Source organism: Tympanuchus pallidicinctus, unplaced genomic scaffold (assembly GCF_026119805.1).
Source record: "Tympanuchus pallidicinctus isolate F22 unplaced genomic scaffold, pur_lepc_1.0 scaffold7, whole genome shotgun sequence".
Lineage (NCBI taxonomy): Eukaryota > Metazoa > Chordata > Aves > Galliformes > Phasianidae > Tympanuchus > Tympanuchus pallidicinctus.
Window position 1 is genome coordinate 5,302,646 of NW_026294791.1, and position 25,173 is coordinate 5,327,818.

Genomic DNA, 25,173 nt, shown 5'->3' on the forward strand with positions numbered 1-25,173 from the left:
CTCCTCAGGTGTGGGACAGGGCCTAAGCACATCTGGTCTGACACAACTGAGTCCAGCTGTGTCACTTATGGGTGGGTGCTTTTACTACACTGAAAGTGGGATTCAGGAGTTTTCTCCCTCAAGCTGTTTGGTGGAAGTGAATTATCTCCTGCTAATGACTGCATTTCTTTTTCTCAGGTACTTTCCATTTGGAATCGTGTTTCTAATTGCTGGTAAAATCTTAGAAATGGATGACCCTTCAGCCATTGGGAAGAAGCTGGGGTTTTACGCCATTACTGTAGTGTGCGGTCTGGTTGTGCACGGCCTGTTCATTCTGCCAATGATGTACTTCTTTATCACCAAGAAGAATCCTATTGTCTTTATCAGAGGGATTCTTCAAGCCTTGCTTATTGCTCTGGCCACCTCCTCCAGGTATTATCTAGTTTCAGTATGTGTTTATGTGTTTATCAACATTTGGAAGCTATGAGTGGAAGCCATTTGACAGTGGTGTTTGTTACATTATTTTCCCTCACCTGAAAAAATATTGGACAAAAATGATTTTTCTTAGAGGACTAGAAAGGTAATAAGGGTGTTTTTCTATAAAAACAAATTGTGTGTTTCTAAAAAGTTAAAATATATTGAGGGACACAGTTTGTCCAGAATACATTTTCAGAATTGGTAGAGAACCTCTTAGTTCAGTTGTATGGAAACACTTTACACTTTCTACTCTTCTTGATCTTTAGGTTTGGGTACATTAAGAAAAGACTGTGGTTGCAAGCTAATGTCCAGCAGTGTAAAGATATTCACCTGTTCTTGAGGAACAGTATTTTTTACATTCCTTTCAGGGAAAGCGTGCAATGGACTTTAACCATAGCTGAACAGTGAAATGGGAAACAGCTCATGAACTGGTTAAGAAAAAGAGCACCAACTTGTGTATAAAGGATCCTTGAAAGGCCTGGAATTGACTATCATGGAGCATAAGACATTAAGGACAAAACAAATCACATTTCCATATAGCTGATATAACAAAAATACAGCATTGTCACATCTGTGGCTGGAGGCTTGCTACTCTGAAATAATAAGAGCAGCTGTACCTACCAATATATGGTACAAGTGGCTTTTATTAGTAGCAGTACAAGGTACTCAAGGGAAGTGCAAAAGAGAAAACTGAAGTATAATGCCAGACCTGTGCCAGACTTGGGAAAAAAGCCTAAAACATTCATCCCTACTGGCCTGATTGGGCTCGTTATTTCCTTATAGTTCCAATGAGGTCCAATAAGGTAATGTGGGGGAGGAAGCACATATGCAGATGGTTGTTTCTCTCGTGAATATACTTATATTAAGGCAAGAGTAAGAAGAGCAGAAGGAATGTGTAGGCATTAAAAGAAAGGAGAGGAGGGAGTGATTATTTCAGCACAGTTGTAATGTATTGGCTTTCCAGCATGTGTCACTTTACAGGGTGTTTTCATATTTAATAGTTTGCTCCAAACTGGCCTATAAAGAGAAGCATACTGAGAAACACGAAGTCAAGAATAAATTATGTGCTGGGTGGTGTTTTAAACTCTAATTGGGCTTATATAATTAAGGCAGGCTGTTTTATTAGAGCTTGAAGTTAGTGATGTTGTCACATCCATCCCCATGTTCAAGTAAGATGTTAATTTTACATTCAAAGATATTATTGTTGGAAAAGGTCCCTTACTCTCATATTTGACACACTTGACTGTCTGCCCTACTCCGCTAGGAATTCTTGGAGTTCTGTTTCTGAAGGTGCTCTGTTGTTGGCAACCCGGGCTTTTTCTTTGTGCTATTTCATTAATTCTCTTTTTCTAGAAAGGAATAAGGAAATAGAGATATTTTTTCTAGGAAAAAATATTTTTTCCTTAAAAACCTAATCTGAATTTTTTTGTTTTTTGAGAACAAAAAGAAGAAACTTTGTTCCTCCTTTATCAGCTATAGAAGAGTTTGTCTTTTTTTTTTTCCCTAGTTTAGTCAGCTCACTTTTTCATTCCATTATCAAGTATGGTTTAGTTAAAACTGGATTCCTTTTCTTAATTTTCCTTATTTTGCACCATCATTGCAATTTGATTTTATAACCAATTAACTAATCCCTTACTGGTCTTTTAGGGCTTGTGCTCTTTTAAATAGCCGTCTCCTATCAAAGCAGGTCACTGTTTCTTCATCGGACCTCATCTCCACGTTGTGCCTCTTGCTTTGAGTGTAAAGTCCCTTGACATACACAGAGTGCTTTCTTTGCAGTTTATAATATATTCAGGTCCAGGTTAGTTACGGTATATTTCAAAGCTGGAAATGTTCCAATGCTAATAGTGATAAAACAAAAAGTCAGATGTGATACAGTAATCAAAATGCACAACTGAATCTACAAAGCTTTGCAGGGTTTTGATTCCTTTGTTCCATGAGTGCCAGAGCTGTATTACAACTAGGAGAAAGTCGTAATTGGTTTGGTGATTTATAGATCAGTTATTTTTTGTCTTGATTGTTTGCATATATAAGGAAAGAACATGCATGCCCTCTAGCAAATATAAGCTGGCCCTTCTAAAAGACTTCCATATCACAGTGATCATCAAAGCTTAACATTTAGGCAGCATTCAATCACTTAGAACCCCCCATATCCATTTAGGAGCTCAGCTCCTCATGGGCAGAGTTTGGCTCCAAGGAAGTCCCCAGAAAAGCCAGTGTGAAGTACTCAGCAGGCACCAGACAGAGCTTCAAAGTATGGGAAAAGCTCTGGCAGCAGCCAGAAGCTCAGGCTGTCAGCAGCCACCAACAGGATTTGCTACCAGAAGGGATTTACTATCTTTACTGGCAGAAGCTACCACCAAAGTTAAAGTGAGCCCCAAGGAATGACTCTGAAATTCCAGGTTTGAGGCTCGGACACTTTTGATTAATATAATGTTTTTCTCTTCTTACCAGTGTGTGTTCTGTAAATCCATATAGGCCCAACGTGGGTTTTAATGTTTTGCTTCTCAAATAGCATTGTCTTGTCTAGAGATGGCTGAACTTTTCACCTTCATTACACTGAAAGGAATGGATACTGCACATAACTGAGCTTTTGCCAAAAGAACATGCACAAATGCACAAGTAATTGGGTCTGGACAGGAGAGCTGCTTCTCCCAATAGTCAACACATCTGTATTCAGTTAAATAATACTTGCCACGGGGGCATTATGTAACACTCATCATGTGGGTATTGGATTTTCAGATCATCTAAGAGGAGAACAAAGAGCTGGTTTTAAGTATACTGATGGGTTTCTTGCAGATGTTTCTCTGTCAGCTCATGTCTACATCTAAAGTTAGAAAGAAAACCACAAATCAGTGTTCTGATACTCATTCCAGTTAGTCTGCACCTGTGGAAAGCTTTCTTTCTAGGCTAAAAGTCAAACTGCAGAGAGAAAAACAGTACCATGTGCAAAACCCAAGAATGTAACACAAGGGAACCTGAGAACCACTTAACAGTCATCTCATGGCAATGATTTCATTGGATCTGCACATTATTTCAACCCATTTTCCCCTCAGTGAAAGTTTCTGCATAGCCATGAATTTTGCTACTTTCTTCCCCTCACATTTACCCTATCTTGTCACCTCTGCATTAAAAAAGCAGTATTTGGCCCACTGACAAGAATTCCTCCTGTTTTTTAGCTTTCCTCATTCCAACGGTATGAGGGAGTTTTATTTTTCTAGGTCATCTTTCCATACCATTAATGAATTAAATCAGCGTCTTCTCAGTGGTACATCCCATCAAAAGAAGCAATTTTCATCTTCTCTGAAGACAAGCAATAAAACATGCCTCGTTCAAGGGTTTTGCTGCTTATGAAACACTCAGATCTTGGCTATTGCACAGTGTAAATTAAAGGCAGATTTAGCAAAAGGGGGAGATGAGATCAGTTCGTTGATTTTTTGGAGCAAATATCAAAATGCATTTGAATGATAAGATAAACAGAGCAGGCTGAACAGCTGTTCTTGCACAGTGACTAGCTGTCTTTGTGCCTCACACCACTAAGAGCTCGGCCTGATCCAGCATTAGCTTATGTTCAGTCCCTGCAGCTGCAGCATTTTATCCAAAACAAAATTGAGATAAGACTCTAAAAATGTATTTTTAATTGTTAGAGTTAGCAGGGGGAGAAGATTGCTCTTTGAGCTGAAAGCTTTAGGAAAGTTTCAAAAGACTTAGCAGATTAAGATCAGTGCTTTAGAGTATTTTTTCCTCCAAATAAATGTTACATGTCAGGCCTTCATAGCTCTGCCCCTCTGCTTACTACTGGATAAAATGCTTTCAAGAACACAAACTTCACTTCACTTAACTGGATAGACAAATTAATATATATCTATTAAATGTTTTCTTTTTTTTCTTCAGCCACTGAAATCATGTATGACTGTAACTCAAAAATGACAGTAGAAAGCTTTTTGTTTTTCTTTGCTACTACTTGTGATTAACCAGGGCCAAACCCTTAAATGTGGGAATTCTTTCAGTAGCAAGTTAGGACAGACACTGCTACCTCTGAGATCTGAATTTGGGTGAGACTGTATGGAATAGCTGTCTGTGCTAGGACAACAGGATTTTCTGTTCTGCATTACTGCTTATTTTATAAATAGTTTAGGATAAACTACACATAGAGAAATTCAGCCACTCAGAAATGAATGTGTAAAAAAAAAAAAGCAGATGCATGCCCAAGAGAGAAATGACATCTAGTGTGTAGTTTGAGGTGTTATGCTTTGCTCTGTTTGATTTTCAAAGTAAATACTGATTAAGTATTAGGACTGCCAGTATGAAAAAGTTGAACATAACCCTGTTCCCAGGGGTAATTTTTTCGATTCCTTGTCCTTTCTGTTTATTTACACATCTAATGAATTTCTTTTGCCTAGATATTCATGGCAGTGACCGTAGCAAATCATAGAATCATGGAATGGCCTGGGTTGAAAAGGACCACAATGATTAAATCATTCAGCAGTCAGGCATGATAAGGCTAGGGAAAACAGAAAGATTGTATTGAAAGCATCCTGTCATAGACCTTTCTTGGTCCTTCTACATTTCTCTATTGCAGGAAGCTACTTTTCCTTTCCAAACACTAACTGTGCTTTTCCTCAAACAACAGCTTGCACAAATACAAAATGACAACTCCTACTCATGGAAACATTTTGCTAAATGCATTCCTGAAACTCTGGAGTTACGATACTAAGGCTTTCAGAACCTCTCGTGACTTCGTATGTCAAATGTAATGACTGAGAAAAAATTTGTCCATCAAATGTGTCTTGTTTTTTTTTCCCACGAAGAACAGATAATAGCCACTGTAAGACAGCAGAGGTAAATTGCTGATGTGAGACTCTTAACACAGTGACTTAGCAACTCAGACTGGGCATATTAGTGGGAAGACACCGTTGTTTCACTGCCAAGGGCAAGTAGGTCACAAGAGGGCAGAAAATTTGCCCCCAGATTATTTCTCTCTTTTAAAAAGTAGCTTTAAAGTATTTATGTAGCATTTCCTTGCCATGAGTTAAGAGCCTTTCTTAGTGTGTACTTTCCTTGGCTTATGGCTACTCTTGCTGCTCAAAATTGGCTTTCTATTTCAGAAGGCCTAGAGGGAAACTTCTTTAAAAAACAATGCACATTAGTTTCCAAAGATTTCAATAATAAGCTGTGGGGGTGTTTCCTCTATCTTGCATTTGAGTGTACAACGCTACTTCTGCAGGATTTCTGTCCCTTTTCTTCTGAAAGAGGGAAAAAGAGAATTACATTTTAATTTTTTGAAGAATTAGCAGATAACTAGCATGTGTATGTGCAACTGCATTCACCCCCCAGTACTCAAGCAAATGAGTTACAGGGCAAGTAAGTCACCTGTGCAGACCCAGGAATACAAAGCAGTACTCAGTGCAGAATTTACCCTTTCTGGAGAAGGTTTTCTGCAATTCATTCTGTTCCCCAGAAAGAATAATAATTTTAGTGTATTTCTGTCACTGTGTTGCAGTTCAGCCACGCTGCCTATCACATTCAAGTGCTTGCTGGAGAACAACCACGTAGACAGGAGGATTGCAAGGTTCGTGCTGCCTGTGGGAGCCACCATCAACATGGATGGGACTGCACTCTACGAAGCAGTGGCTGCCATCTTCATTGCACAAGTAAACAACTATGAGCTGGATTTTGGGCAAATTATTACTATAAGGTATAAACCTCAAATTCCACACACCCAGATTTGCTTGTCTAGTTGAGTGTGATGTTCCTATGATTTTTGTGTCTAGAAATGTTCAGGATAAAATTCATGTTTGCAATTTTTTCAAGCACTTATTTCTCATAGGACAGTTATTTTTAAGTAACGTGGAGATCAGGGAGTGTAGATGGGGAAATTGTACTGGTACTATTTAAAAATTGGAAATTATTTATCTAGTTTTTACCTTTAGGCACACCCATCATTTACTGAAATTGGCACATTTTATTATTATTATTGGTGTTGAAAATGTTATTTTAAACTTCAGAATAGTTTTCACTTTCGTTGGTATCTTTGCATAAGAAGAAGGTGTTAAAAAAAAGAAGCTAAAAGCCCTGTATCAGATACAGGGAATAATGGGTGTTAGGAAACTCTGTCAAGACTTGGGAGAGAGGCCAGGGAAGGAAGAAGGATGCTGCTATCAGGGCAGGTTTTCATCAAAACATCACAGCACTCAGATATTTTTGAGATGTCTTCTCTGCTGCTTGTCAGAGCAGAAGCCTTCATGAACAACCATGCGGTCAGTGGTGGAGTGTGCTATAGCTGCATACTGCTGTCCTTGAAAGGTCAGTAATGGATCCAAAAGAAGAGATCCAGCTGAACAATTATTGCCATAATAACTCCAATGACTTCCAAAGAATGCCTCAGGGACTGAAACCTGTAGGTTTCCAGCAGGGAACAGATGATTAGAAAAACACTCTTCATAGTCAGAGCCTTGTGCAACACGTTTGAGATCGGCTTATTTACCCACCCAGTGACCTCATCACTGCCTTATGTACTCTGCTGGGCCTTGTCCATCCTCTGCTGGACTTGAAAAGCTTCATGACAAAAAGGAAGAAGTCCTGAAACTAGCCCCAAATGACAGCTGGAGCTTGCTGATGGACTTCTGGCAAGATCTGCTTACAGTTAGCAGAAGAAATAAATTGTGCCCATGTGAGCTCTTGCTTTGTGTTTTCTCTCCTCCTCACTAAAAATTATTGGAATGCTCCTGTACTAACATTTAGTCTTTTGTGATTTTGAATTTGGGGATGTTTTTACAATGTGGTCCCAAAATATGGCTCAGACTATGGGCAGACATTACCTGAACCTTGAAGCAGAGAATGGTGATTTTAAAAATTAGGAAGGAGGAAGGAGGGTGATGGTAAATGGCAAGAAGGTAAGTTCTAACTCTTACTTAGCAGAACCCTCTTTTATCTTTTTATTTTCACTGCCTATATTAAGTGCTAGTGTGTAACAACCAAAAAAATGTGAAGATAGTAAAAGGAGAATGCAACTTAAGATTAGAAAAATCCCCCCCAAAAAGGAAAAGAAAAAAAAGCTGGGTTACAAAAGAAGGGAAAATAGGAATTCACAGTGGATTCAGTACCTAAAGAGTATCCGAAGCCCAGTTTTAACTATGGGCAAAACTTTCCCTAAATCCAGATATTCTAGGAGGTGGAGAGTTGAAATTCAAATACTGGATGCCAGGATAATTTTTTTAAAAATTAGAAAAATAATCAGCCTATTCTGCTCACAGTTTATAAAATCCAGGTTGGCAGTTTATGTCAGTGTGGTTATACAAACCTGGCAGAAAAAGAGAATAAAGATCATATTCCTATCTGCTGAGCCAATTAGTGGAAGAAACATCTACATTAAGGTCAAAATATAGTGGAGAAGCAGATGAGCTTGCCTGTACAGTGTTGCATAAACATTCTTATTTTTGCTCCCTATCACAAGACATTTTTTCCTGAACTAACCTGGGGGGCAGAAGCAGTTCTAAAGCAGTTCTAAAACAGCAAGCAAGTTTGGAGCACTTTTCATTATTCATTTTCATTATACTTATCTCTTATACAGCTACTGAGCTTCAGTACCTTCCTTCCTATCTATACTATGCCTATTAAAATGCTGTTAAGATGCTAACTTTTTTAAATTCAGTTTTAAATCTTTCTCTTCCCCCATCACACCCACAGACATTTATTTATTTCAGGGAAGGGTAGTTACAAATACCTATGGTGCTCTACTGATACACTGTATGGCTGTGAGCAAGATACTGGATATCTCTCTGTCTCAGTTTCCATACGTGTGAATACTGTTATGCTCATTTTCCAAGAAAGAAGGCTGATAAGACTTAGGTGCTTGCCAAAAGTTCTGAAATTCTGGATCAATGAATGCAGTGCGTTATCACCATATATACTTTATGTCATCCATTTACAATAGTCAAAATTCATTTTTTGTCTCTCTGCTGGATGGCCTGGTTCTTGGAAGTGCCATATAGGAGGGAATGAATATATATACAGTCACTTTTGTTCCTGGAAAAAGGAATGAAATCCACCCCCTAAAGATAGCGTTATGAAGAAAATGATAGAACAGCCAGGTCCACTCTTGCTCTGGTCTCCCATTCATTTCTGCTTGGCTGGCTGAGAAAATGGTGTGAAGGTCAAGTAAAAATACTTTCCTGAAACTGAAGAGGTACAGTCACATTTGTGCTTGCTTCACATTTAGATCCAAGTACGCAAAGCCACGTGCTATGCAAGCTTCACCCTTGGCCCAGACTCTTTACCCTTGGCCTTGCTTCTGTGTGATGGACTGACGTAAAAGGCCTTCACTGCTGCCAGCACAGGATTTGCCTGGCACGGGAGCCATGAGTGATGAATCAGAGAAGTCTGCAGAGAGCTCTGCTGCTGAGGCTGAAACCATGGGGAGCAGCACTGCCAGGCTCGTGGTGACATGACCCACCAGAGCTGACATCACTCAGAGAGGCCACAGCCCAGCAGCCTCTTTTCTCCTCACTTGTGAGGCTAAGGGAGAACACAGAACTTCCTTACCAAAGCAAGGGCTGCAAAGCTAAAGGGGGAGAATTTAGCACTGGGCAGTGCTAAATAGGTTTGTCTTGTCCTTGCTCTTTGAGCTGGCTTCTGTACACCAAACACCAGCATGTGACTTGCATAATAACGACTGGATTATGAAAGCTCCTGTAGAAACATGGTTTTGCTTCTTGCAGAGCAATCCATCGCTGGTAAAGCTTACTCCTTTCTCTCTTTGTTAAAGCATCACAGCGACAGCTGCCAGCATAGGAGCTGCTGGTATCCCCCAGGCTGGCCTGGTGACAATGGTCATTGTCCTGACCTCGGTCGGACTCCCAACGGATGACATCACACTGATCATTGCTGTTGACTGGGCGCTGTAAGTAACATTAAGCATCTGAGGCTTCCTGTGTGGCAACACTGCTAAAAAGCCAAATGTTCTCCAAAGGTATTAATATGAGTATACCTAAAAGGCATGGGAAGTACATATTTTGGACAGGATGAGGAGCCAACGCTCCTAGGAAGTGTGTTTTGGCAGGGCTGGTTTCAGTGCAGAAGTTACTTTGCTGGATCCCTAATCACTGAGGATTTTGCAGCAGAAACGGAAGCTGAAACTTGATGTCTTCAGACTAGAAGGGATTCCTGTTACCCATGAGAAGAAGCAACTTAAAAATTCATAATAGATGATTTATTTGGACTCTCATCTTGTTATGTCAATGTCCATAAACAAAAAAACGTATTTTGAATAGTCTAGGAAGATGATTGATTGGCAAAATACTGGTCCCTAGCCAGTTGGCATTTCAAATAATTACATCACTAGCAAATGTATTTACAAAGAAACAATCCTTTTCTAAAAAAAATTCATTTGTGTGAAATATATCTCCATTACCAATCTTAATGCAGTGAAGTTGAAGTACGTCAGAGTTCTGTGTAAAAATGTATCTCAAGTCCATTCTGCTACGGTGCCCATTTTGTTCAACTTCAAGTCACTGAATTTTTCTACAAAGAACTGTGAGAAGGAATTGCTTACTTTCCTGTCCATCATAATTGAATACTACTATTGCTAATAGGAATCATGAGAACTGTGTTGTTTGCATATTCTATGACAGGCTTTATTTTACAAATATCAGGAATATTCTCATGTGAAGGAAAAATAGCATCTGCTGGGAGCACCTGAATGTGGGAATGGCTGTTCAGATGTTATAAAGCAGCCTTTCTACCACTAGTCATTGAAGCTCCATAGTTTAGAAGTACAACAGAACTCACAAAGTATTTTAAGCTGTATCACAAAACCCTTTTCCCTTTATATTGCTTAGTTTTCACCCAGCTTTTGCAACATCAGCACTTCATTGTTTTTCCTGTAAGTCTTCCAGTGTATATGGGAATTCTGCTTTTTGTTTTACAAAGCATCTCAAAACAACAAAAAACTCACTCAGGCTATAGTTCCAGAGGCTATTAAAAAGTGAACAAGGGACAGACTCAATTTTCTGTCTTTTGTGGATGAACTTTCATATGCAAAGTATATTTCAGTATTTCAGCACTTGGTTTCAAGAGTCTGCAGATGCAAAGTGTCAACAGGGTTGACACGATGAATATTGTCAGTATTAGCTTTGGAAGCACTAGAGTATGAAGAGTGCTTGAAGAAGGCTGATTAGGTGATCTCACAAGACTGAAATACCCATCACAGTGCATTGAAGGTATTACAATTCATTTAGGTAGATATAACATGTATGTGAACTACATTCCTTTTGCTGGTGCCTGGAGACAAAGTAAGAAAATTAAAATGTTTCTCAGCTTATTTATTGAATGCAAGATGAAAGTTCTGCATCTTTAATTATAATATCCTCTAAAGCTCAGATACCACTGCAACACTTGTTGCAAGTCTTTGCACTGAAAGAAATGCTATGAGCAGCAGGTTGGCCTCTTAGTAGAGAAATTTCAGTGGTGTGTGATGTGATTTTACTTACGTGTGGTGCAGACATCTGTGTGCAGACAGGAACATGGAGCAGGATTGGTCCAACAATGTGCCAGGCAATCAGTTTTCTTAAGAGTTTCAGTACGGTGCTCTGTTTCCTCAAAAAAATTCTGTCTTCACAGCAGATCCTAATCAGAGACCAGTAGAGAGTATAAACTTTGGAGCTCTGCTCATACAACTTCTTCTCCATCACAGCTCTTTGCACAGTGCAAAATTAACATTTCAGAACAGTCTTCCACGAATCCAAATCTGATGGTCAACCAAGAGGAAGCCTACATGTAACAGGAACATCTCCCACTTTGTGCTGTAACAGTTTTCCCTGCTTAACTAAACATGGCTGTGGGAACTCTCCTCAAGGCAAAACCCAAACTCAGAACAACAGGTAGCAGAAAAATGGAGTCAGCAAACAACTTCAGCACTGGATCCTAAATTCAACAAACACATCTAGGTGTAGGCGCTGAAATCTGATGAAATTACCTGCAATTGCATGTATGATTTGGATAACAGCACAGGCAAATAACATTTCATGCAAGAACTCTTTCTTCTAGTTAGGCAAGCAACTGCACAAACATTTGCATGCATAGATTACATGCCTAAAATATCTGGAGAAAAAAACATCAGCACACAGTTTCCAATTTTTTGTATATTAAGTTACAGGATCAGAAATCTGGGCATTGTTGATGTTGGACTGTCACTACCTTTAATAAGCCAAACATCTGGAGATTTCTGAGCCTCCATTTTATAACCCACGTTTATAAATTAAGTTACCAATTTGACACAGCTTTCAGATGTGAATGTTTTTCTTGGAAAACTGTGATATATTTCAGCCTTAAAAACTATATCATCCATTTGAAATCTCACCAGTTTTAACTAATAGATTCCAAGCAGTTTCAAACGAAGCACTTGTCTATGGCAACCATTTACTCTTGCGTATTTACAGTCAATATTTTTGAGATGTTGGTGGGTGAAAGATGTAAAACAGGGAAGAACTGATTCCATAAATAAATGGAAAACAGTGACACTGTATGTATACACAATACTGTCAAACATAAAAAATGGAAAATTGAAATTGGAAAAAAAGGTAACTGAAAATGAAGAATCCTAGGAGCCAGAGGTGCCATGGCAACTGTGGCTTTTTTCAGAAATGAACAGGATTTAAGTTAGTAAGTGGTCACTCCCTGCATAGATTGTGCGTTTAGTTATTTAGCAATCTTCTGAGTAGCTTTTAATTGTGTTCTGTAATTCCTATTTATACAATTATCTTCTTGCTGAGAAGATTGCTTAAGAATGCAGGACTGGGATCTTGATACCTAGTACAAGGTACTGTTTGGACTGGCTGCCCTTTACTTGTACTGAATGAAGACATTTGCATCAGCAGCCTCCAGATGAGGCCATATCACTGGAGCTCAACATAAAAAAGCAGAAGTCTTGATCTGCTGTGCTAAGACTTTCCAGTGCTGGATCAGTTTGCATGCAGAGGGAAGCAATAGCACATAGGTGTCCAACCTTTTGGCTTGCCTGGGCAGCACTGACTGAAGAGGAGTTGCCTTTGGCAGCATATATGTGGGTTCTCCCAAAAGTAATGCCTGCTATTGATTTCCATGAAAACTATGACAGGTACAAAGAATATAATAGCACTGCTTGATAGAGTAAATTCTCAGCTACAAAACACTACTTTTCAACACAGTCATTACCATTAGCTTTACATTTTCACCACCGATGAACATGAGGCTGCATGCTGTGCCTGTAAAAATCCGCACCAGTAAATGTGACCCATTGTCACCACTGCTGAACCACACCACTCACTGCCTCACCGTGCTCACATCCACGGTTTGGTCTCCATCAACACTGAGCAATTGTCAGTGAATGTCAGTGAGTGACATATTTTCCCCATGGAGGAATTCAATTCCACCCTTAGCTTCATACACACTCCCATGTCAGATGCTATTTTCTCAGACTGCCCTTCTGCCGCCATCTCTTGTTTTTTTTATAACACAAAAAAAGAGAGCAACACAACCATAAAACTAGTGGGATATGTGACCTTGTTTTTGTGGAACCACTGCATCAGACTGTGGCTGCAGTTCTCAGCGAGTTCTCAAGGTGCTGGTCAGAGAGCATGTGGAGGCATAGTGCACGAAGCTCAGAAAAGATTGGAAAACCCAGTGGAGCAGCTAAATAGCTTAGCTTCTGAACTTGCTGTCTTGTAAAAACAGCCAAACTGACTTTTGGCTATAAATACTGCAGTGATGAAGGCATGGGCATGTGCCCAAAGAGCCAACGACTTACCCTAACTTTGTCATTTACCAGAGACCGGTTTAGAACAATGATCAATGTCCTGGGAGATGCCCTGGCTGCAGGGATTATGGCCCACATCTGCCGGAAGGAGTTCATCAAGGACGGTGATGAGGTAAGAGCCAGGGTGTGACAGTGTGTGCTGGGCTGCGTGCGGCAAAGAGCCTGCCAGCTCTCAGCTTCCCACATTTGTTTCCAAACAAAATGCAAAGGTGTTTCAGACAGAGGGCAGAATTGGGCAATAGGCTGCTTAGACAGATAGAGTGGAGGAGTTTTCCTTCATGGGTTCATGCAAAAAGCCACTCGAGTTCAACTCTTGGCAGGCTGTATCTGGAGCACTGGGGCTCAGAGCAGGAAGGAGCAGCTGTGCTGTCCTGCACACACACGCGATGCTGGAGCTGAGCTCTGTGCTCAGTATCTCAAGCCCTGACAGGGTGTGCTGCTTCTGAAGGTGGGACCAGCAACAGAAAGGGGTGACAAACCCTTGGGTATGTGCATAGGGCTATATATGCACAAACGTTAAGCTCACAACAAAAGCAGCCACCACATCTACCTTCCTGAGCCTGTCCACCACATCTGTCCCTGCCTCCCTCCACTCCCATGTTTTTTTTCCATTCTTTCTTGGCATGCATCACTCAGTCTTTTCTTATGCCTGGAATGCCTTCTCATAATCTTCCTTGCAGTTCTCAGCAAAGGAGATTTCTAAATCCCTGAGCCCACCATGCTGGGAGGTGCCAATCCCCAACCATTCCAGCTCATGGCAGACCTTTGCAAGCTTTCTTTTGCAGGGCCAGGACAGGTTATATAGGAAAGGTTCTTTGCAGTGACTGCTATTCACAAGGCACGTTTCACCTGTGTGTGTCATCTGGCGTATTCTACTCACTGACAGAACTTAAAAACAGCAGTACTAATAGCAAAGTTTTATTGACAGCATTATTTCTGCTATTGTCCAGACAGTCTTTCTGATAAATCCCACTCTCAGGCCTTCCTGGAACATGCGTTTAAAATTCCAACTCTTTCAAGTTTTGTAAAGGTTTTATCCTCAGAGGTGCTTAGCACCTGCAGTAATTGCTGATGACAGGATTAGGCCTGAATACTTGGGCTACACGTGCAGCTCATTACAAAAAAAGTGAACACACAACAACTTAATGGTAAGGTGTGTCATGAGGCAAAGAGCCAGGAGTGCATAATGCAGGCCTGACATTTCACTGCTGTATTTAGAACTCTGTTGGAACTCAAGAAGAGATGTTTCAAGAATATAAAATCCCTCCTAAGGGATTATTTAGTCATCTGCGATGAGATTTTTCTTTGCATCTCACTCCGTAATTGTATTAAAATATACTGTTAGTCTGCCATAAGTTTTGGCAGAGTAATTTGTGGACTTAGTAAAGTATACCCAAAGGCCAAATTTTGTCAGCTGCAAGCCCACGTCTTTTCCAGTATTTATGTCTTGTTTTCCCCATCAGAACTTCTGGTTTGATTTAAAGGACTCTTAAATATTTAACATCTGAATCACTCATTGCAATTCTCGTGATGGCTTTTGAAATAGGACAAACTGAAATGACAGGTATTGGTACACTGGGTCAGAAGAAAGGCAGAAAGCCACGTCAAATGATTTCCTGTTTTCTATAATTGCACTCATGAGCAACCACTCCTCAAAGCTCAGCTTACTGATCCCATATCTCTCAAACCTGAAATTTTAGTCTTCATTTACACTATTTATATTGCTTATCGATGCAAAAAGGTGTTACTGTGGGTATAAGCTAAATTAGGGCTGTAGTAGAATTTGCATTTTTCCATACTTAGAGACTCCTTAACTTTATCCAGATGGTGGAAAGACACTTTAGTGTATATAGGAAACAGGTCCTGAAGGTCTGGAGGCCCCAGGTAATGCTGGTGAATGCAAAACAGACTAGAAGCTTCCAAAGTAAAAATTCCCTTCCTTTTGTATACAGCAAAGAGTGGCTGTATTCCAAATCTTACTGCTTTTCACATAGGTGCCACTGATCTGTGAGACTAAACCTCTTAACATCCACCCGATTGTGGCTTACCAGAGAAACGGCTGTGTGAAGACCATGAATGAACCTCGTGGACCAGAAACAGTGAAAGAGTTGGAGCAGCACATACCTGTACAAGTGGAGCAAGAAGAAAGCCCAGTGGAGAACCACACTAAGAAATCCAACAGTAAAGACCACTGCACTATTGAAATAAATGAACTAGAAACGAATGTGTAACTGCTACACACAGTGGTATCTCATACCCCAGTGACCTGATACCCAATCTCTACCTCACAGCTGGGAGAGGGACTCTGCCTTGAACAGAAAAATGTGGAATTCTCGCCACTCTGCTTGTACTGGAGCGAGGGGACCAGCTGTGAACGTCAGGAAAGGCACACAGCTTGCAAGAGACATGGGCTTCCTTAGGTGGAGGATTTCAATACTGAAAAACTAACTAACGGATGGCTGCTGTTTTATTCTGCACTCATTTGACTCCAATATAGTATTTGACACTCCTTTGGCTTCGTTTTTTTTATTTTTTTTTATTTGTCCCTTTCTGGTTTTCTAACCAAAGCCTTTTTTGTGAATCTAAGTAATTGCAAACACTGTATTTATATCTTTTTTTGCTCTGTAAAAACGTTTCACCAAAACTGCTGAAGATACTAATTTTGTCTAGGATTCTTTATCTACAGACTTTGTGTTTAGTTTTAGAACAGCAGTAAGAAAATCACACTGATTTCCTGATCTCAAAATGTTGTACTTATCACCAAACAACACTTCAAGCCAAGGTGAAGCAAAGTGTGCATTTTTGCAAGCAAGCACAGCAAGGTAATGCTGAGGGGCAGCTTTCAGAGACAGGCATTCAAGTGTGATACGTAACACCACGATCCTAAGTCACTGAAGAGCACAGTTTGCCTTCCAAGTGCCAGATTTATGAACCTTTTTTTAACCTAACTCTTCAGTAGAGTCAGTACCATGCACACACAGCGGCAGAGGCAGTGTGAGCCCAAATCCATAAGCACTGGTGCTAATGCGTCCTCCCCTGCAGCCCATAGGCCCTTCTGTGTAAATATGTACAATCTGAAGCTCAAGCTCTTGAACTCTACACTTCACCCTAAGGGCAGACTGAACTCAAACTAGGACACGATGCTGGCTAATATTGGGGTTTTGTGGGGAGTCTCCCAGGGAAACTGGACTGCTATTTTTCGTGATTCAGTTGTCAAACTACATTGAAAGTTATATCCCTTGCATAATCTACTGAATCAGTTGCAATAAAGTCTGCTGAGTGCGTTTCCAATGTTTGTGATAGAGCACATTTTTAATAAACTTGCCGTTTCAAAACCAGGTGTCTGTGCACTTCCACCATTGGTGCCTTCTTTCTCTGCCAGAAAGAACAGGGGAGGTGAGGAGACCTTTTCAAAATTGGACGTTGATCCAGAGGTTACATACCAGTTCCTATCAAGACACTTGACATATTATATTAGCTACTCAGGACAGATCAGTTTCAAATAACACGTGCTTGCTATTCTAATACTCTTCTCCCACCTACAGCAAAAAAGAACCCAGTCAAAAAGGACAATGCCTACACTTAGCAGAAGCAGGAATGATTCATGCACATGATTAGTGGTTTTCCTGGTATGTGCATGTACACCTCTTCTTTGAGGGGTCCTTGTTCAGAAAATTCTTTTCCTACACGCTAATTAGTTACCCCAGATGGCTGCAGAGTAGAGGTAGCTTAAATTACAAATGGGGAAGCCAGAACCAACAAATACATTTTATTTGCCCATAATTCCAGAGGTCCAAGTCCCCGTTGCTTCCACAAGGTCTGACCTTGAGACTTGCTTCTTTTTTGTCCATTTCAAAACAGTGTATGCCACAATTCAGCAGTTTCCCACCACACAGGGGGAAATTTGTAGATTTTCAATGCAGCAATACAATTAATACAGTTGCTTTTGTTGTATGGGCACTTGCAAGAAGCCTCTTACTGCTGATCAGCACTGCTGATATGCCCTCTGCCCAATTTGTATGCTGCACAAACACCCATCCCACACATCCCAGTGCAGTCACTCCTTCTGGTTGCTTGTTAAATAATCCCTTTTTGATTGTTCAGAGCTTTTCAGACAGTTGTCAGGTATTCAAGGCAATTAATCTGTAATCAAGAGATGTCCAACTTTAACAGAACTATTTTCCTGATTGATCCTAGAGTGTAGAACAATGAACACAGAACACATGGAATAAAAAAACTCTCACATTATTCAGAACAATTTGCTCTGAACAAGTCCTGTAATGCACCTGCTCTGCAGTGCCATTAAAATGTGTGATTTCAGGGGGCTGAAGCTCTCTGAGTGGGCAGCAGCACCAGCCAGCAGGCAGCATCTTGCTTTGACCTCAGCCCACCTGCTTCCCCAGGCCTCCCCTCCTCCCCAGCTGTACAGACCCAACCAGTTAGAAGGCCAGATGAATAAGCAGATGAAGAGCAGTTTTAATTCAAACCAGTCCACATATGTTTTTAGTGCAGTCCTAACAAACAGTTGTGTCAACACAAGTGGAGGGGTGACACAGGGACAGGAACAAACAGACAGGGATGAAGCAGTGTAAGCTCATATGGAGAGGGCAGGATCTCTGCACACTGGCTGTGCCAGCACAGCCACTTTACAGTCACTTGGAATACAGAGAAATGATGAAGCAAAGCCATGTAGATCCACTACCTAGTTCCAAACTAGAAGATTTTGGATGGGTCTGCCCACACCCCATGCCAAAGCACTTTGGTTTTCCAAGCAGAAAGTGCTGCCAGCCTTACCACCACCTTCCTCCCCATCCACATATAACTTTTGGCTGACTGCAAAGTGCAAATCCCTTTGCCTGCTTGCCTGAGCCAGCTAACCCAGCGTGCCACCCTTTAGCTTAGGAACATCTCCAGATATCCAAGCCAACTCCAGTGCAAAGAAGCTGTGTGACTTCTACAAAGTGAACTTCAAATGAATAAATCAGCAACAGAAGCAGCTGGTTGTGGTGCACAAGCCCTGCACAATACTGAAATCCACAGCTGTACCCCCTTATACTCTATTTGCCACAAAGGGAATGGGAAGTCTCACGTGCGAAGGGCACAGTTTCATGGAATCAACAGGACATTTCAAAATTAGCCTTCTGCATACAAACTCTATTCACAGACTGTCCAGTTCTGCTTTGCCACTTTGAAAAGAATTGTTACTTCATATTGTTTTATAGATATCTGTCTTAAACTTGGGTTTTATACCAATACTTGCCTCCATTCATCCTAAAAATTATGTCAATTTAGCAGACTGCAGCACTTTAGTTCTTCATTCTGGTAAATATGTATATGTAGCTCAGCATAGCATGAGCTTGTCTGCAGCATCTAACTGCTACTGCAGTCATTCTGTGTTAAGAACATAAGACACTACTGATAGCTGTACAGAATCAAAGACAGAGGGTATAGTATTTTTTACTATGAGCTTTCCTCCATGTTTGCTGTTTTTTGTGTCTCATGGTGTTTGTTGTCAAGCAGCTTGACACACGGTGCAATTAGGCTAGCAGCAGGTTCCACAGCATATTTGCGTGTACAGATCTGTTCATATTTTCCAGCTATCACTGCACTTCAGTCTGATAAAAATAATGGAGCTGTTCACCACTGAGTTGGAGTGCAGGCTTTGTGTTTCTACATATCTTCCTCCCACTGTCAGAGCATATAAGCAAGCACATGACCCTCACAAACTCAAAACATTTATGTAAAAATCAATCAATCACTAATTGCAACAGTTTGCATGGAATACATTCAAGTACACGTGGGAGGAACATATTTCTTAACAGGCAACATTCAATAGCATTTTGAAGTTACTTCCCCTTGCTGAGAGGAAAGGGAACTTAGCTGTTAAAAGTAGACTCATGACATCCTAGGGGAACGTGCTGGAAGGAGAGGAGAAAATGAAGAAGGATGATGTATTAGATACAGCTATGGAAGAAATAATTGGGGAAATACCCAAATTAACACATACTTATCAGAGGCACTAGTTTTATGTTGGTTCATCTGCAGCTGCATTATTCTGGAGATACTACTGAGAAGACATTGCTGCAGACTATTGTGGTATAAAACATCATCAAAGACATCTGACAGCAGGTTTCTGAGGATTTTGCCAACATCCAGGAAGCTCTGAAGTGCCAAATTTCTGTAATGAATCCTCGTGCAAAAATTAGAACTGAGAGAAGAAGCCCCAGCTGGGGCACTCACGCATCCCACTGGCTCCTGGAGCTTCTGGTCGCCAACCCAAATAAAGTTGTTCATGGAACTGATGTCTTAATTGCAGCTAAGCTTATTTATAGCACCTGAATTGGCCCTATATACAAATCCCAATATACAAATAAAATAATTTAATAACTAGTTGAAACAAATTGTGTAGTCTCTCTCCATGTTACAACGCAGTTCTAAAGCGCTTAGAAAACACAGTAGATCTGTAGCATCCCTATTTGATGAGCTCTCTCTTTCAAAGCTACAACAAATATCAACATCAATATTAGTCCCTCTTTAACAACGGCAGAGCAGATCTGACATATTTTCTGGGCAGTCGGAAAGTTAGGTCTTCGAGCCAGATGGACAGCCTTGAAAATGACCTCAGCCTTTCTTGTGCTTTCCACAAAAAAAGTGAAGTAACTGATAATTTTTGCAATAATAATAACAGCTGAAAAATACCTGATTTTGCAGCACTCTTAAAGGAATCCACAGAAGAGATTACCTGAATGCATCCATTCTCTAAGGGCTGGGTTGCAAACGAAGTGGATGTATTAAATTTCTCACTTTAGCCTACGATGGCTAAAGATGCTCAAATTCCATCCCCTACTAAGTGCTCTGGAGCATGCTGAATGATCCTTCAGGAATTTATAAGACAGTTTGTTCCACATAACCCCAAATGGGAAAGAGTAATAGAACAAGAAGGCTGACCACTGCCTTAGTGGTCATTATTCACTACCTCAGACTTCTCATGTGATCCATGGTCAAAAGACCACAAGAATGTAGGGCTTGCTTCCCATCTGTAAACAAAGAAAACACACTTTTTAATTCAACAGGGTGTTGCACAGCAAGGATGAATCAGCTGCCAACATGTCAACAGTCAGGGGTCTCATCTGGTTACTTCTGTCTCCCTCGAAGCACAGAATCACTATCCAGAATATTTACAGGAACTGTCACTTTTCTAGGTGACAAAACTTCAGATTCCATCATCTATATACTAACAGTTACATCTCCATAGCCCACATGATGATTCATGGGAATGGATTTGGCACAGCTGAGACCTTTGGCAGATCTGTGACACAGAATATTTCAGATATTTTATAGGCTGTGAAAGTAAAAACACAGCAGTCTGTTACTGAGTGGTATTTGGGGGAAGGAATGAAGAAGGCTTCAAAGAGACAAGATGGTGAGTACTGCTAGGTGAAGAGAGAATGCTTTTTGTGGGACAGTGTGCACTGCCATCCAAACCAGCACTGAACATTCAGTTCAGCACAAGAACCAGCAAGTGTTGTTGCTGAAGTGCTTTCAGTTAAAAGTCATTACAAAACCCTGGATTTCCCATGTCGCTGGGAAATACAGAAGAGCTCAGGATAGGTCTTGGTTTTCCTTTTCAGGTTCCATCATAGCAGGTTTTTTTTTCTTTAAGATATAGAGTTCTATATCTGTTTCTTTAAATGCAGTCATCTTTCATCACAAAGAGGTATCTGCGTTTCATTTAGAAATGAAACATATGCTTGTATGTGCATGCAAACAACACTAGCTGAAAGCCAGAATGTGCCCCACCACATGAAACATACTGTAGTTAATTGTGGCCTAAGAACTTCCCTACCAAGGATGTAATACCTCCAGTTGGTGGTTATTTCCTCCCAAAGATGGGTATTTTAATAAGATGGAAAAAGTGGGGGAAGCAAAACAAGAAGTGTTTTATGTTCACAGATATCTCAAATTACATCAGCTACAAATACTGTATGGGCTGGATGGCAAAACCAAAAGAAAAACAAAACTGACCTCAAGATCTTTCATTATGATTTCATTGCTTCTAGTGGTTTTATTGGGCTTTACCTCTAGGCTATTAAAGGCATATGGAAATTGTACAGAACTCAGTTAAACCATATCTTTAACCCTAATCTTCCACCTTCTTCTCTTTTTTAATACTATAAATAGTTTGAAGTGTAGAGATCTGGGCAGTGTGTGTGTTCCTGATAGTTTACTCAATTAATGTGTATTCTTTCCTTTACAATAGATCATCTAATCTTCCCCCTCTCCTAACTGAAGAAAATACCCTTCTGCCATTACGTCCTTTCTAACCAAATATGTGAAGAGAGTGGAACTAGGAGGCAGGAGGGTACTGCAACCAGCACTCTGGTTGAACATAACTCCAGCAGGAAGTTCAGAATAGGAGTCTCTGAGCTCTCTTCTGATGGAGAGACCCTCCACTGAAATTTCTCATTCTCAGTTGTTTTATCATTGGAGCCACATGTAGGACTAAAGTATGGTTCCTTACGATATTTTTTGTGCAAGTGATCTGCAGTTCTCCAGAGGAAATTTCACAAAAGGAGATTATCTGCATCACAGATGTACTGTTCCTTCCCTCTGCATAAAGCAGGTGGGAACAGCCTGGCAGACTCATTTCAGTTGTTCCTATTTAGAGTGGCATTGAAAAATTCACTTCAGCTGTTCCTGCTTGCTTCACAGAAAGGGTACAAACTACTGAGGTGGGTCTTCCAATGTCAAATCTTCGAAGCTGAGGATGATGAAGGCACATCATGCTGTAGCAGCTTTGTCTTAGGTGTGCCAATAAAGGGCCTATGGGTTTCATTTTGCAGCTGCATTTGAATTAAACAGCCCTGACTAAGAGGTACACAAAGAAGGAAACTGTGATACATAAGCAATCAAAGTTCATTTTAATCCTGCAGAAAATATACACCCTAAGTAAAATCTCTCAAAGCTAATTACTGTCAACAAACACACAATTATATCCTAAGTAATAAAAGCAGGAGACTCACTCATTTCTTGTCTGCAACTGGAGCTGAGAATATTGTAAATCAATAAGGATTTTTATCAGAACCAACATTCTCAATTAGATGATGATCACAGACTAAAAACAGATTCTGGAACTACCATGGGGAAAACTTGAGATAGCCTGTACAACTGTGCTCTAAAACAGCTTTAGCCTGGTTTAAAACCATTTAAAGTTGGTATTTATTGATGGACTGTTTTATGTCCTTGGATACTACTGAAGAATTTTTATGGAAACACTGTATACTGCATTATTAGAACACATTTATCATCTGCTGCCTCCACATACATCTCATACAGCTGGCTGACTTTACAATAGCAGTATGAATCAGAGCTACAGGGCACACCAATATTTTCCTCACTAAAGGAAACGGAGCTCTTTGGGGAGTTTACTCACTGTTTTTACATTAGCAACACAATAAAGCAATCACAATGATCTCCATAAATTAACGCCTTGCATAAACAAAGCTTAATTCACATTACATAAAACTCTAAATAAATTTAAAGTTTTTAGAATATTCCCAAACCCACAGAAAAACACTCACCAATAACAGTACATAGTGAAATCGATTAATAGAATATTGGAATGTATCACAGAAGAGACTGCTTCCCAACAAAAATATTGTTTGAAAAATGTATCTACTCTTACTAAATTTTTGTAAGTAAAATTTGTAAAAATATCAGTGGGCTGGGCCAACACGGTGGCAAACAGATCATGAACTATCAGGAACAACTGTCAAAAGAGAGCAATCATGAAGCTTCAATCACAGTCTGCTGCTTTAAGCCACTGAAAGCATGTAAACAAGAGTAGACTGTGTCTCTGCTTTACAAAGTTGCAGATAAAATAGGCTCTTTGTTTCTAGGATTATCTAACGAGACTGACATAGGAAGCAAAGGAGCGTGAAGGCAGTTCGATCAGCTACCGGTAATATTTCCTTCTGCTGCCCTGAAAGAAATACAGTAGGGCCAACCTAAGAAGTTGCTACAGTGAAGCACAACTTCAGCCTAGATCCTTCCATGGCTGCTCAGCCGGTGCAGCCAAGGATAACTGCTGGCAAAGCACCAGAAATTCAAGGCAGTTCAGCTGCTATGCTGGCACAAAGGAGGAGCTGAGAAGCAGAGGAAAGGCAGTGGTGTGCTCCTGCTTTCCCCTCTGCATGGACCAGCAAGGAGCAGGAAAAAGGCAATTGGGTCCTAAGGAAGACACTTCCTAACCTCACCTACTTTGTTAATGCATATCCATAGCCTCACTCCTGACCATACGTAAGTTCTACTACTCTGGATCCTAGTTCTTTTCAGAAGTTCCTTTCCTGCAAAGCAAATGAACAGTGGGGGGTTGCAACAGAGGCGCCTCAAGGGCCGGGCTGCCAGCCCAACCCCTCAGCACCTGCAGGGGTTGGAGGATCCTTCCCCAACTGCCCTCTTAATGGACACTGCAGTGATATTTGTGGGAGGGAGCTAAGAAGAACAACCTCCAAGTCCCCAAAGCAACTTATGTTTTCCACAGAACATCAACCGATCGTAGCAGGCTGACAGGGAGGGGGCTGCACAGAGGGTGGATGGTGACTGCTGGGGGAAGCAGCCCTGCAGCAGTGCTGTCACAGCACAGAGCTGGGTGCTGGTGGCTCCCTAGGGCCCCCCCACTCCCATCCTGACCCACCACAACTCACCTCTCCTGCCTGCACGGTGCTGGGGATGGCCGGTCACCTGCAGGTCCTGCTGTCCCTCACACTGGGCCTCGCTGGGCGCCATCTTGGCTGGAAGGACTCAGCAGGCACCACCGCCCTCCCCACAGAGCGCTGCTGGGCTGCCCTCTGCTCCTCACAGCACGCGGGATGGCGGCACTCCTCTGTGAGGCCTTTCTGCCCGCCTGGGGCAGGGAGATCCCTTCACTTCTCTGAACACGGGGAGTGGAGGGAAATGGGCTCCCACGGATGGAGCCATGGATCCCCAGTGCCAGCCTGGCACCCAAAAAAGACAAATGGCCACAACCCCTCTTGGAGGGAGACAAAATCGCTGGAGATTACCTATCCTTCTATCCTTGGCCTTTTTTTCCAAGGAAATCCACAGAAACGAGCCCCCAGGATTAGCCAGAGGGGAATGTGCTAAAGAGAGGGGTGCGGATGTGGGAGCAGGTGCTGGGGCCCTCCTTTGGACGGCACGGCCATGGGGCCAGGAGCTGAACACAGACAGACGGGAGAACGGCTGCAAAGGGCCCCATCCACACTGTAAGCACAGCTGGGCTATGTGCCCACCATCTGAAGGAAAAGCTTGTTACACACAGGCTATTTTTGGCGTCTACTCAGTTCTTTAAAGCTTATGTGCTGCATTTGCAGTCTTGCTGCTGGGTAAAACTGTATCCAGTCTCAGAAAAATGCCATTTTCTGCAATACCCTCTGTAATGAGGAAACATGGTCTTAAAAGAAACATAGCAAATAAACCCAGATCTCAGTTTACATACAGACCACACATGAATACCGAGCACAGCCAAATGCACACTTAGGATTAAAGCTGCCAACTGAATGTTTCAGACTTCAGCATTTCACTATCCAGAACATCTATGTCAGCATTAAAAACTTGCTGTTCTTCTCTTTCTCAAATCTGAGCATCTCACAGGAAGAATGTCACATGGTTATGTTGTCTCTTTTTGCCCCAACTTTTTGGCCTAAAGAGAAGTCAGCTTCCCAGCTCTCCCCATTTTCAGTTGAAGGCCATAAAAAAGTAAGATTTTGTATGTGGGTCTTGTTCCACCAAAGGTTTGGGTTGGAACTCGGGAACAGAGTTACCATCCATAGCCGAGAAAAACGTGCGTGCTAAGTCTTGTGGACATGACTTTTCCTTATAATCTCTCAGGGCCTTTTATCCCTTTAAAGGAACTAAACAAACTA

The 25,173-nt window shown here is 41.2% G+C and overlaps 1 protein-coding gene across 1 annotated transcript in view; it reads left to right on the forward strand.

The window, feature by feature from the left end:
• Positions 1 to 16,570, forward strand: part of SLC1A7 (solute carrier family 1 member 7) — a 43,309-nt gene extending 26,739 nt beyond the window's left edge. The window contains exons 7-11 of the mRNA XM_052666646.1: positions 178 to 411; positions 5,960 to 6,154; positions 9,224 to 9,358; positions 13,262 to 13,361; positions 15,244 to 16,570. Of these exons, the coding sequence (XP_052522606.1) occupies positions 178 to 411; positions 5,960 to 6,154; positions 9,224 to 9,358; positions 13,262 to 13,361; positions 15,244 to 15,480 (901 nt within the window). The 3' untranslated portion in view covers positions 15,481 to 16,570. The remainder of the gene's footprint in view (positions 1 to 177; positions 412 to 5,959; positions 6,155 to 9,223; positions 9,359 to 13,261; positions 13,362 to 15,243) is intronic.
• The last annotated feature ends 8,603 nt before the right edge of the window (positions 16,571 to 25,173 follow it).